The sequence below is a fragment of the Chelonia mydas genome, chromosome 2 (assembly GCF_015237465.2).
Source record: "Chelonia mydas isolate rCheMyd1 chromosome 2, rCheMyd1.pri.v2, whole genome shotgun sequence".
NCBI lineage: Eukaryota > Metazoa > Chordata > Testudines > Cheloniidae > Chelonia > Chelonia mydas.
In genome coordinates this window covers 193,058,067-193,073,150 of record NC_057850.1, presented here as the reverse complement: position 1 = coordinate 193,073,150, position 15,084 = coordinate 193,058,067, and the positions used below count along the sequence as shown (strand labels likewise).

Genomic DNA, 15,084 nt, shown 5'->3' with positions numbered 1-15,084 from the left:
CTAGAGAGAGGAGGGAACTATGTGAGGTGAAGCTTGAGAACCCAATCCTGTAACGTGGTGAATACCCTCAACAGCAGATACTTTCCCCTTGTGATTTTGTTTTGACAAATGAGGCAATCAGCTTCTTAGTAATTATCCTTCACCCATCTCTTTTCCTCACCCATTTAATTTAACTTTCTTGTCTGAAAATAAATAGACTTGATATAAAAAACCACTATGGAGAGATTGGTGCCAATACATAACCCCTAGGATAGAGAATCTATGGCCATGATATGGAGAACTCTGTTAAGAGACATCTCTCTCTATTTTAAGATCAAGTCTCATCTTACTTGTTTTTTGTAATAATATCAATAATACTTATGCTACAGAATATGCACTGTTTTTCTGAGAGTAACTACCACAACACAAGGAAATCATGTCACAAAAGACTGGGGAGAGTGTGAAAAAGGGCCCAAATGGTAAAGGCCAGTTTTGACCAAAAAAAAATGACAAGAAGTACCCGGGCATGAGTGTCTCCACTTGCAATATGCTAGTGTTTTAGCTGCCGACATAAAACTCAGGTTGATAGTCCTGCAGACACTTGTTTCCCTGGAAACAAATCAGATCATAAAACAGTGCCAAAAATTAACATCGCTATTAGAACTGAAATGTTGCTGAAACATTTTCATTTGAATCTCTTAGGGCCTGATCCAACAGTCCTCACTCAGGTCCCAGAATGGGATTAATTACCTAAGGAAGTTATCGCAGGACTGGGTCCAAAGAGTCTGGAAGCAGAGTTGAAAACAACACACACAATTTCTACTTAAGCCATTTCTTTTGTGTATTGTATCTGCATTTTGGTTTTTTGGTTTAAATGGATATTGGATTCTTTCATTCATGAATAAAAACAACAAAAAATAACTTACATAAACATTAACACAAAACACTTCTGTGATTGTTCCTACTTAGGCAATGATTTCATCAGCACAGTGTCCAAGACAACCCAGAACACTGACACATGCAGAAGCAGAGCCATTAAACACATTCAACACCTGTAGAGTATAATTTACTATTTGAGGGCCTTATTCCCCAGAAGAGTTATATTCTCTTGACTGTTTGCAAACTGAATGTGTCTGGCTATAGTCTATGTTATCTCAGTTGTGTGCACAACACCTCTATCCCTCTTTTTAAAAACATTCTGAATCACCATCATATGGATTACATCACACAGCATACGAATTATTCAGGACTCGATGGGGATCCCCCTAAGGACTATAGGGAAGGGTCTTATGATGTCTTTGGCCCTTCCCTACACTGATGGAGAAAAATATTTATGTGGTCAAATACATTTTTGCACATTTGAACATTTAGCATGAAGGATTACAATATATTTCAGAATTCTAGTGTTGTTGTACAAAGTAATATTATCATCTCCTGGCCTTTGAATACAATTATATGCATTTTGTTTCTTTTGTGTTATTATGGCCATTATATTCCTTTCTTTGTGCCATCTTTATTGATTACGAGTGACAACACAGTATTGTATTTTAAAATACTAACCCACACGTCACTCATTAGTCACACCAATTTGATGTACTTTTACCTTTAAAAGAATGCCAGCATACGTTCTCTATGCCAGTTCTGACAAAACCCACTATTCTGTACTACTCTTTGAAGAAATTACAATGCAAACTGCCTGCACGCTGTGGTCTCATACTGCACAGTTGATTCAGGACAATGTTGATCTTTGTGTACTGTAAAGAAAGTACAATTTACACCATCAACTGTTCTGTTTTGGCAGATCTATTAGTGTGGCTCTGGCTCTAGAAAAGGTTTCAACCATATCTGTCTCTGCCAAATACACCTATACCTATGCCCATATGGTGTAATGAGTCCCTACTTTTTTAAAAAATGTGTGTTTTTGATCTACTTGACTCTTTATTTTGTATTACAGTTATACCTATCCCACGCTTGAGGCTCAGGACACTGTTCAAAATACAAACTTTTATCACAGAACAAGTTTTAAAAGGAAAAAAAACCCAATTCTTAAACGCCAACCCAATGACAGATGCAATCTCTGTTTGATGTGCCTAGATATCAGCCGACCATATTAGGTTCCTAGTTCTGGCTCTCCAATTCCTATATTATGCTGGATAACACAGAAAACGAGATTTATTTCTTAAATAAAGATATGTTCAGCTCAAACTTCAGAGTCCGAACAACATATTCAACACTTACATGAGCAGAAAGTGCAATCTATATAGTACTTGCTCTATTTCTAACCACCAATGTGTGACTATTATAATCACAAAGTACATATATCAGATCCTACGCATGGTTGTCACATTTTGACATTAGCATTTGGTGGTTATTGCCATGCATCTCAGTGGAATCAAAGGCCTATTAAAGTATAGCATTTTGGCTATGACATTCCACCAAGACTGTAGTAAGGTTTAGATAAAACACCAATATGATTTGTCTTTCATTCCAAGATTTAATATCCCTTTTTCTATTTGGTTACCTAAAAACAGTTAATTTTATATTGAAAGGTTCAGACTTGTCATGAACTTAGTCCTCAGTTAGAATAAGTGCCCTTGGTGAATTTGAAGAAATTTGGTTTACAAAGAATGAAGTTGTCTCTTTTCATAATCCAGAATTTTCTATAGGCTCACCCTGGCCATTATTTGATTATTTCCTTATAGCTCATTTCCAGTGTAGGATGCTCTCGTGTCTTGTCACAAATAAATTGCTTATTGATAGTTTGCTGACAAATTCTTCAACGGTTTTCGAAAACTTTTAAGACTAGTACTGAACAAACATTGGTAAGTACAATTATAGTCCTGTGACACAGGCAACCCAATTTCTTAAGTCTCCTCATGTCTCATAATCAGAAGACACTGTTAAAAGACATTAGTTAATTAGACAGCTTATCTCGTGACGAAGCAACTACTGCTACTTAAAATGTGCAACTTTTTTCCAGTTCTCCCCCTTCAAGACAATTTTGAGGTAAAAAGTTCTTTTCATTCAAAAATGAAGAAGAACGGATAATTGTATTAAAACTGTTTGACACACAACATAATTAACAGAACACTTGATGGAGCAGTCTGGATTCCGCAGACTTCAGACAGCAATTAGTAAGACGTTAAAGCGATCAACACCTGACATCTGTTAGCTAGAAGGCATTCTGAGGTAAAGAGCAGCTAAATCTAAAGAAATCAGGTACTTAGACCAGTTTAACTTTTTCATGAGGTGATATCCTTCCTGACACTATAATCTTTCCTTCTGGAGTGACGCAAGACTTTAAGTAAAAGAAAAGAACTTGTTGTCCCTCCCTCACAGCATAATGCACAAATATTTATTTCTTTGAGAGAAGAGCACTGACAAACTATTTATTCAATTTAAAAAGGAATATAAACCACAGAAACACCAAATTTGTGGTGACAGTTACGCATTTACAAGGCATAACACCTCCCTCGCAACTCTGCTCTAGCTTGGACAAACAGGACTTCCTAAAATAGAACTTTCAATACTACTGCCTGCTCAAGAAAAACAATATTCACTATACCAAAGTCCAGGCACAAAAAGAAATAATTTTGGTCAGGATACCAAGGGGGGGGAGAACCTTTTTAAAGGGACATCTGGAATTAGTTATATACTGTATATAGCAAAATTAATTTTTAAAATAAATTTCAAAATGTACATCACTTTAGCTCTTTACAAATATATTAAAGCATACAAAGATGAAATACTCTCAGGATAAACTGAAAGCCACAACTATTGCCATGAAAAACATCTGTAGCTAGATTGCCCCATATTACAAAGCTGTTATCTATGGCCAAAGCCTGACCAACTCCACAGACACTCTGGCTTCTTTTCTTTTTAAATATTTGTTATGTTCTGAATAATAATTCTAATTACCTTTACATTTTTTTTCTTCTCTATCGTACTCCTGGGCACTTGACATGCCTTGAATATTCACTTCTGTATGACCTGGATGTAATATTGAGCTAGTCCAAACTGAAGCATGTAGAAACTGTGAAGATTGCTGTCCATTTCCCAGCATATCATTTCTGGAATGTCTTTTCCTACACAAGTGATTTTCTGTTATATCACAAATGGAATTTTGTAGATGTCTGTCACGAAGATGTACCAGCCTGTCCCAGGCTGGAAGGCCATTTTTTGGAGGGTTGATAAGCACTGGTTGACAAACTGTTGGCATTGCCAAGATCTTGCTGAGCTGTGGAGTTTTGGAAAGCAAGTGGTTTCCCAATTCTCTTGATCTGGTGGTATTCACAAGCATCTCCACTTGACCGCATTGATAAGATGCAGAGCTTTTCAGCCATGCACTTTCAGCCACCATAGTCAGTTTCCCTTCAGTGCAATTAAATGTAATGATTTCCCCCTCTATTAAGCCTGAAAAGACAGCTGGATCTACACGCACAGGTTACCACTAGACGCAACTTTCATCAACACCACAACTAGAACATGGGCCCGGGGCAAGTTACCATCAATTTATTGCCTCGCTCATATGATCATTTGAGGTCTTGTGGGTCGGGGCTGGTCGTGTACAATTTTCAGATACTTAAAACACAAAACATCAAGGATTCAGCCTTGCTTGACTTTGCTCTTAGCGTAGGCTGACCTGAGGGACACTCTGTTACCTAAGTATGACATTCTTATGTGGGCATGCTTAGCAGTTCCGCTCTTGCTACCACTACCTTTCTCTAGTTGAGGTTACCAGAGCAATATCAGAGAGCGACATTTTATCTTGTGAGTTTTAACACTGTGGTCATAAGCAAATAACAAATACATAAATAATAATAAATAACAAGGCAACAATTATATTTAATTAACAACAGTCCTGAAATGTGTTTGTTTTAGATGAAACATTTAAATACTGTCAGTTCATAAAACTACATGTCTAAAAATAACTCCTTTTTACTACTGGACAGCACAGCTAGATTCTACAGCAATGTCATTCCATAGCTGATGTTCCAAATATTCACAAATGTTTATATTTTAGATTATATGAATCAAAATTAAAATGTAAAATAGTTTTATAACGTGTACTGAACATCTTAAGTCATTATCAGTGGATGTCAATTTGATATTCATTGCTACATTAATCATGATGAAATTCTGCTATTCTTATGGATTGAACAGGTAATTTTGCAGGAATTTCACTCAAGAGAATTCTCTGTATACATATCAATAATTGGATGCATATTAACTATGCAAGTGGGTAATAAAGCAGTTTTAAAACAATTATGAGAATTAGATTTTCAGATTTGATATATTGTTAAAAGTTCTGAAAGTTATCTCTATATACTTTAGTAAATGGAATATTGCTATTGTAGGACTCTTGAAAATGCGAGTATGGTCAGAAAAGTGACTATTAAATACTGTTATCTCATGTTTGTTCTTATTCCCATATATTTCATTCCCAAATATCACATTTACTCAATTTGTAATTCAAAGCAATCCTTTTCTAATTGCTAACAATGCATACTCAGCCTAGTATTTGGAAATCAAGCTGCATTCTTTCTGTTCTGTGTATCTCTATTTGTTATCTACAAAAGTATTCTGAAACCAGAACCTGGCTAGCAACGTAGTGACTATGTCTGAGGTAGGAGAAACTAAAATACAGTTTTCTCCTGTGTACCTTTTCTAGCTCTATAGTTCTCACCATAGTTCAAACTTGATTTTGTCAGTAACTACAGCACATTAGACCAAAAAACACACAAAGAGCATGTACAATGACAAGGCATCATTTGTATGATGCATGATATTCAGAAAATGTTAGACACAAATATATAAGAATTGAAATATTAAAACACAAATATTTCAGCTTTTATATTCTGAACGTGTTTACACCTTGTAAATTTCAAAACTTGTTATAATCTAAAGGAAAAGATGTGTTTGTTATGACCACTATCTGTATGCACTTATTTGCAGCTATATGAAAATAAACACTTTCTAGGGACATTCTGAAAATTTTTGAGGCCCTACCATACAGGAAACTGTAGGGAACAATGTGTTGTAATGCAGTTTTCCACAATTCCTTGCATAATCTCAAAAAATACAACCTGTTAAATTAATTTCACTTTCCAGTGGTCTCCCTGTATGGCTAGTACTGTATATCCATGCCAATTACAGGATCAAAAATTGGCAAGATTACACAAATACGCAGACCCACATACATATTTTTATATTTTGTTATTCATATTTCACGAACAGGCCACTGCAACCCTGGCAACCTCACACAACATGAAAAAAATCAGTTACATAACTTAGTAGTTGATTTAAGGACTGAAACTGAGATTCATAAGCTAAATAGTTGTACCTTTTCAGACTAAATTTCTGTCTTTTTCACCATTATTTTTAACACAAAAGTCCATCTACCATGTTACTCTACCATATACCATGCGGCTCCGGTTTAGTTCTGAAGGGCATTTAAAAATAAACAAGAAGGAAAAAGGTGGGCTACTGAGCCACCACAGTTGGAGAGACCTGAGATGTTCTGAGAGAATGCTTTTCAATACCTCTGTATTATTAAATTTACCAAGGAATTGTCAAAGAAGTCTTTAAATTAAAAAAAAGATTAAAGATATTTTTCTTTTTGTGTTTCTGAAGCATCCCAAGGACTTGTAGACTTGAATATTAACCTTTGTAGCCTTGCAAGCTTGTAAATGTGCAATGTCGCTATAACGGCTGTGTGAGCAGAGCTTGTAATTCTTTGAAATTTGTCTGTGCAGTTTCGGATTTCATAACTCAGCATCAAAATGGTCTTTTCTTTTTTGACATTAAACTTTGAAAACTGTCTCATTGTGATGTCCATGGTGGTTGCAGTTTATTTAGTGTTGTAAGGTTCCTCTTTACTTAACTAAGGCTCGTGAGATGCCAGTGGTTCTCTCCTAATGGCTGTTGCATTCAGCTTTTGTCAACACTGCTGAATTAAGGCTGAATTCAAAGAAATCTCAAAAGAAATTAAAAAGAAAACAAAATTGGAGAGGTGTATTCCCAGCTGAACTATATTAGTGAACAGACTAGAGACTAGAAGCTAGAAGCAGTAATAGTGTGGAGGGCAGGCCACTGAGAATAGCTCAAGATGGAAGGTGAAACTATTCCCAGATTCTCCATAAAATAAAGCCTAACACAGAGCACGATACAGCTGATTGGAAATATTGGGCCAAATACATCCTTACATAATGCAACTCCATTAACCTTAGTGAAGTTAGACCATGGATAAATTTGGACCACTGTGTGTAGAAAGACATGAAAGGGGAAAAATTGCTTGAAAAAATTTGCATCTCAAAATCTCATTTCTAAAATAAAAGCTTTTGAAAAAAATGATTTGTTATAACTAACATCACAACAGGAAGCTTTCCATGTAAGATAATGTACCATTTTCAAATCATTTCTATGCACGGTTCTTTGGTTGTTGAGATTACTCATACACAAAGATGTGCCAGGGTGCAGCAACTTGCATGATCAGGAGTTTACCGTCTACAGCTAGCTGTTAACAGATAAGGCCAGTCTGTGATACCCTCACTTTTATTGAGTAGCACTGAATGAGCAGTGCCACTGAAGTCAACGGGACTGTTGTGGAGTAAGCTATTACTCAGCATGGGCAAAGGCATTACTTTCTGGCTCACAATGAGAGTCTGGTTTTGAAAACAACAAAAACCCAGAGCAATGTGCAAACAGAGCAATTATGATTCCATGACTGTGTGTGTGTTTGGTACCCAACTGGCCGTTTGCATGCCTAAATACCAAATTTGCATTTGTCAATCACAGCACAGTAACTGTATGTGAAAATCAGCTGTGGAGCTGGACCCTTATTTTTGTGTATTGCTCCTGTGCTCTGACTGTTTGAAAATTTGCCTGTGAATGTTCAGTTAGAAAGGAAGTAGAATTTTGCTGTTGCTGCTGGGCCAAATCTTGCAATGTTTACTGAGGTAAAACTCCTATTAACTTCAGGGGAGGTTGTGCCCCAAGCACAAGCTAATGCAAAGCTGCAGAATACAGTCTAGTGAGCAGCCATTACAGATGGGCTCTTGCTGTGTTGGGGAAAATATTTAATTTATGGATTAGTTAATTTAGTAATCATCTTTTAAAGGGCCTGATATGTCTATCTTCTCTTATGAACATGTTGGCATTTCTCATACTTTCAAATTTCTACAAAGGGAAAGGACCTGCCACAGAGGGATCACTCATTTTGTCTTCTTTTCCCATGTTATTATGGTGTGGCCTTTTTCGATATTTCATTCCGGTTTAGCTTGTTAAAATGTGGGTTCATTTCACCATTACAGAACATTATTATTTATCTTACACCCTTTTCTTCAACATGTTGTGCCTTAATTTGTCAGCAGCATTTCCTCCAATAAAGAGAACATTGTGAACTTCCTACATTTATGTGAATTCTTATTCTGGGTTATGCCAAACAAATAACCCTCGATAAGGGAGGACAGCAAGGTTAGTGTTATGCCAAGTTCCCAGTTATAAGACAAGAACCAGCATCCCCTTCCAGGTATTGTTAAAATGGCCATGTTCTGGGCAGAAAGCATGAAGGCATCTTGGGATGAACCATAAATAAAAGAGGCCCTATTTCAAAGTGAACAGAGCTTAATAAGAGGGCCTAGAGCATGGGTCCCAAACTTTTCAGGGTTGCACCCTCCCTTACCCCTGTCCTTCCCCCACTCCTCGGAGCCAGGGCTGCAACTGGGGGCAGGTCTGGGGCCAGGACTGGGAATGGAGCCCAAGCCAGGGGTTGAGGCTGAGTGTGGCGCCGTCAGGGGCTGCAGCTGGGGCCGGGGCCGGAGCAGAGCTGGGAGCGGAGCAGGGCTGGGTGGTGCTCCCTCCCCGACTCCTGTGGGGACTGGCCCGGGCCCCACTGTACCCCCCTGAACGTTCCTCCATGCCCCCCTAGGGGGGCGCGCCCCACAGTTTGGGAATTCTGGCCTAGAGCTCTTTTTATGGTCTAGGTGGAGGATTCATCTGGTCACTGCAGAGATGTTATAATGGCATATACTGATAATGAGTAATTACTGCTACCTGAGCAGTCAAGAGTTCAAAGGATTTTCTCAGATTCCTATCAAGAATGTCTCCAAGGGTAAAATTTCCCTAAAGAGGAAACAAAGTCTCAGCTAGGGAAGAGTCCATCAAATAAAAAAGTTGCCTTTTCTATGGAAAGTCTAGACACCCAGTCCAAATGGGCGTGCGATGAGAATTTGATGTCAGTGGGATGTAAGGGTAGAGCTATTATTGCCCACTCTTCCTTTTTATGCAATCAACAATCACTCTCCCCAATTACAGTTAGTGGCCCAGAAGGGTCAAAACAAAATTTTTGCCTGGTGTTTCCACAGGTATGGTGAATCTTCCATTATAATATGCTCGGCAGAATATAGTTTTGTCTCTGCACCTTCTTCCTAAGCTCCTCAAACTGGACCTGCAACAGAGGTGCCGATAAACCTTCTCACAGGGAGACTGTCACTGCCTAAGCCATCCTCCTCACACTCTCCTACTTAGGATGGGGTCTGGTCTGGTGACCACATTTTGGGAGGGAGTTAGCGGGGTTGTTAATGAACAGCCCATATGAGATACAGCCTGGCCCATAGGAGTGAACATATCAGAATGTCTCGAACTGTATTCCCAGCTTTGTGGTGCCCTGAGTGAGTCACTTCATGTCTCTCTTCAGATTCCTCTGTAAAATGGGGACACTGCTATTCACATACATATCTAAGAGGGGGATACTGAGGATAAACTGGATAGAGCTGGAGTCCATGGACAGCTCTGCAAGAAAGGGTGCCTGCAAGGAGCTTTCCTTCCCTTCTGCCCTTATGCAGGGACCAGGCACTACCACAGTCCCTATTCTTTTGCCCTCTACTGAAGGGGAGGAGTATTTCCTTGAAATAAGAATCAGCTTCAACATCTGTAGCCTGGGGAATCTGCAGAGCTTTCTTGGTGCTTTTTCCTGGACACAGCCCAAAGTAAATGGCATTACAAATATTTGCAAACAGGATCTGTGACTAAAGGTGAAGGTGGAAAAAACAAGGAAAGAAGGTAAACAGAAAATATATATATAAAACCAGATGCTATACACAGAGTTTTATTTGAACTTCAATATATACAGGGCTATCAAAGCCCCAGTGACTACAGCCATCATTCATTTGTTTATTAACTTGAATAAACCTACTCACATTTTTTCCATTTCTCTATTTCAATGTACTAATGGGTACTAATGGGTGTGCTCGTGGAGAAGAGGGCACAGCAAGCTTCCACATTCTCCTTCCTCCTCCCTGGTGCATCTGGGCAGTAAGGAACCATAATATGACTGCTACCAGTAAATGGGAGGGGCAAGGCTGCCATCAGTGAGTACTGACTCCAAGAGGTGTTTCTGAGGGTGGGCTGAGGGGTGTGGCTATGGTCCTGATCCTGTGCACTGACAAGCATTGGAGGAGTGCAGGATGGTTTGAACAGCAGCTGCTCTTCAATGCACTCCTCACAGTGACCCTTAAAACACCGAGCCAGATCCTACACCAACTAAAGATCTAGCCCATTACACCTTATACAGGCATTTTATGACGACAATGATGATTATTAAACATCTATATTGTGGGAGCATCAGATGTTAACCAAATTGTTCCATTGTGCTAGGTGCTGTACAAGCATACAGTAAATAACAGTCCCTGCTCCAAAGATCTTACTCCATCGATACCACATTGGTGGTACAGGTATTTTCTTCCCTCCTCTGCTCCCTCAGCGAAAGGCCATAATTGAGCTGCAAGTAAATAGGTAAAGCAGTAATGCACTGAGAGGTTGTTGTTTATACTAATCCCTCAATTACAACACAAATTAGTAAAAAGAGGTGAGTAAGATGCAGACTGAGGTATATATATATATACACACACAAGATTGAATTGCTATTTTTACTGTTGCACAGCAATCTGCTCTCATTGAAAAAAATTATTTTAAACCTAAAAGGAGTTCAAAATCTACCACAGTTTCTGCTTGGACATGAACAATGCAGTTGCAGCAGACAAATAGATTAGTCTCTCTCTTGCATCCAACTGATTTGCTTGGAAAACAAATGACTCAAAACAGTGAATCTTTTACACAGCCTTACCTCCTCTGATTTGAACATTTTATAATAAACTGGGCAGCAAGTGCAATGGTGTTTTTTCAAAAAAAAAACCCCCACTAAATATACAAGCATCTAAGGGCACAAAAGTAGGCTGGTAGCGGAGAGATCAGCTAAGGCAAATGTAATCAGGATTATGACGAAGGGTACACTGTAGGTTGATCAAGTAGGCTAGATTTGCATGGACCCAATCCAGTATATCTGGATGATTTTTAAACAAGAAAGGCACAACTAAAGAACAAGGAAAATGAAAAAACAAAACAAATAAGCAAAATAAAACTAAAACCCAACTCATCTTATGTACTAATGTCTTGGGGCAGAAGGAGTTTACCAGTAGAAGGCTTTAATGTGTGTTATGCTCTAATTTGCTATGAGTGATAAAACTGTCTGTTCCAAGCAAGGTTGAAGTTTCTTTTCTTCCTGTGAGCTGCACTTCAGAGAACATTTTTTCTCTTCCACAGGGCATCATGGTAATGTTTCCTTCCCCAAGAAATATGAAGAAATTTCCTACTTGGAGTTTTCTGAATATTAAACTATCTGTTGTGTTTAATGTTTGCAAGGGGCAGAACTAGTACAGAAAGACCTGCTTTTTATGCATAACACCAGCTCTGTCGCTTCATTGGCCAGAGGTACATATGGTTTTCCACATAACAAATGTAAGCATATGCGTGTATATGTGAATTATAGTCTACATATATACAATTATAGTCATACATATAAAAATGTCAAACTCAATACAGAAAAAATCTCTAATCTAGTGATGAAACGACTATAGCCTGGTGCCACCTCCATGGGCCTTCTGGTATTTCAGTAGAGAAAAATAAGGGCATGCCTACACTGCAAAAAAACAACCAACCAACCAAAAAACAAAAAAACAACCAACCAACCAAAAAACATGGCAGCGAGTGTCAGAGCCCGGGTCAACTGACTCAGGCTTCTGGGGCTCCAACTATATGGCTAAAAATAGCAGTGTAGGCATTCCTGCTTGGGCTGGAGCCACGGCTCTGAAATCTGGTGAGTGGGGAGGGTCTAGCTAGACTTTGCAACTTTAACAACATTCTTTTAACAGTTTTGGGGAGTGGATTTTCTTCAGGTTTAAAAAAAGAAAACTGAAAAAACAAAGAAATTCCATTGTGTGTAATGGTAATGAGCCACCCCCTGGGTCCATGTGGGTTGAAAGCAGGGCCTGAACTCAGGACCATCAGATCCATGTCACAGTCCTCTATGACTTGAGTTGAAGGAGTAACTCTATTATCTGACGGCACTAGTATAATATGTAAGCAGAGACCAAGTATGGGAAATTCTGGCTTGAATAAGTGAAGTTTGTCAAAGTTACAAGCAACTGAAAACAGAGTTACAATGAAAACTGTTCGCCTACCTTAACTACAGGGATCACTACTGCTCCACCTATAATATACAACAACTTTTAATACAGAAAGTAATGCAGAATTTTCACTGCATACATTTAATCGAATAGTGAACACAATGAAAGATAATGTCCTTGAAAAAGAATAGAATCCTTCACAAAGATCAGTGGCGGAAAGTTTCATAATTCACATCATACTCAGTCTCAACAGCCTTTTTTTGCGGCTTACACTTAAAGGTAATTACATGACAGGAAAAACAGATTTCATTTTTGGAAGCAGTGACTGTTGCAAATGGTGTTCATATTAATGTGGAACAAACGCTGAAGATAAAGTCTACAGCTGGCATTGTGACCTATCCAAAAGTACAGCACATACTGTATTACCTTTCTATCTGGTTGTTGTTGACAGATATCATAAAACAACAAGTTCTTCAGTACAAACCCATGCGGTTGCTTTTTTAACGGACTATATCAGTGCCAGCTACCATTTGCAGTGCAGATACACTGGGGATTAAGTTAGCTATGTATATCTCCTAAGGAACTCGGGCAGGATGATGCTCAAGTAAACAGAAGTTCCTAATTACTTACAGGGAAAAATGAATGAGAGGAAAATAATATCTAGAGGGATATGGTAACCCATTTGCAAGTTAACCAGCAGCAACGGCCTCATGTACTGAAGCACAGGGTCTGATGCTCTCACTTCTTGACAAAGAGGGGTAAAATTCTGGCCCCAATGAAGTCAACTGGAGTTCTGCAATTGACCCAGGGCCCAGGATTTCAACCTAGATTTCAATGACTGAATATGTAGTGTTGTGACAGCTGATGAAAGAAAAAAATACTCAAGGAAAAATACATGAAAAAATGGAGGTAAATGGGAAGGAGTGGCAAACTGTGATGATATGCAATACAACTGGAGAGTTGCCATAAAACAATCCAGGCACATAAAAAGTTAGTTTTATTGGATTCTTTCAGATTTCCATGAGGTAGATGAAATCCACAAGAGGAAGAAGTTTAAAAAACGACACACCATATTAACACATTATTATTACATTTATACTATGGTCAAAGGTATACTAGGTGCCTCTTTTCATTCTTGGTGACAGGCTGAAGGACCGTTAGCAAAGTAAAAGGAAGAAGCAAAAGCATCATTTGCAGAAAACTACATCTGAACTTGATCCGCTGTGGTCTTAGAAATTTGTATGATACTTTACTGCAGCTGTGAGAAAAATGAAGTGATTTTTCTCCTTCTATGCCCCGGCTTTCTGGCCATGAGTCATTCAATTAATTCAGATTGCCTTTGTCCAGTCTTAGACTGGAATATCACTCACTGCAAGGAGCTGGCTTCTTTTCTAAAGCTTCTGAATTATTATGATACAATCTCTCTGATTCCACGAGTTAGCATGGAAGTCAGGAATGATCAAAAATGAAAGTAAAGAATATCTCACTTAGGCAAAATTTGGTCAAAACACTGGGGTTAACACTACTACTGTTTTGAAAAATGTCATAGGATCTTTGATGACCACAAAAAGTCAGGAGTTCAGTATGAGATCTCATCTGAAAGTAAACATTGCCAGCAGTACAACACCCAGTAACAGCGTGCTGGTTCCCTGGTTCATTACTGGCTGAAAGGGAAGCATGCTACCTACTGAACTGCCAATATCACTTCCTACAGTTGTAGGTTTTCCTTGAGATCCACCACTGAGGTTATGCTGGATTTAGTGATATGGGTACCACAGTGCAGGGGAAAAATCTGAGCCTCCAGTTTTTAAGGTATATCATTTCAATTCAGTGGTTAGAATACCAGATGAACACAAATAACAAAATAATAGAACCATAGAATATGAGGGTTGGAAGGGACCTCAGGAGGTCATCTAGTCCAACCCCCTGCTCAAAGCAGGACCAGTTCCCAACTAAACCATCCCAGCCAGGGCTTTGTCAAGCCTGACCTTAAAAACCTCTAAGGAAGAAGATTCCACCACCTCCGTAGGTAACCCATTCCAGTGCTTCATCACCCTCCTAGTGACAAAGTTCCTGCATGCCTGAGCAATATTTTTATACTCCTCCCTGGTCATTTGTCCAATCTTCCACTTCTTGTAAGCTTCTTTTTTGCACTTAAGATCAGCATGGATTTCACTGTTAAGCCAAGCTCGTCGCCTGACATATTTACTATTCTTTCTACACATCGGGATGGTGTGTTCCTGCAACCTCAATAAGGATTCTTTAAAATACAGCCAGCTCTCCTGGACTCCATCCCTCCTCATGCTATTCTCCCAGGGGATCCTGCCCATCTGTTCCCTGAGGGAGTCAAAGTCTGCTTTTCTGAAGTCCAGGGTCCATACTCTGCTGTTCTCCTTTCTTCCTTGTGGCAGGATCCTGAACTCAACCATCTCATGGTCACTGCCTCGCAGGTTCCACTTTTGCTTCCCCTACTAATTCTTCCCTGTTTGTGAGCAGCAGGTCAAGAAGAGCTCTGCCCCTGGTTGGTTCCTCCAGGACTTGCACCAAGAAATTGTCCCCTACACTTTCCAAAAAATTCCTGGATTGTCTGTGCACTGCTGTATTGCTCTCCCAGCAGATATCGGGATGATTGAAGTCCCCC

The 15,084-nt window shown here is 39.0% G+C and overlaps 1 protein-coding gene across 2 annotated transcripts in view; it reads right to left on the bottom strand.

The window, feature by feature from the left end:
• The window catches only part of THRB (thyroid hormone receptor beta), a 279,935-nt gene that overhangs the window by 46,874 nt on the left and 217,977 nt on the right, over positions 1–15,084 (bottom strand). The window contains exon 1 of one of the 2 annotated variants that reach the window (XM_037890412.2): positions 3,898–9,832. The exons of the other annotated variant lie outside the window; for it this stretch is intronic. Within the exon in view, the coding sequence (XP_037746340.1) occupies positions 3,898–4,339 (442 nt within the window). The 5' untranslated portion in view covers positions 4,340–9,832. Of the gene's footprint in view, positions 1–3,897; positions 9,833–15,084 lie in introns of those variants that run through there. 2 annotated transcript variants of the gene reach the window in all.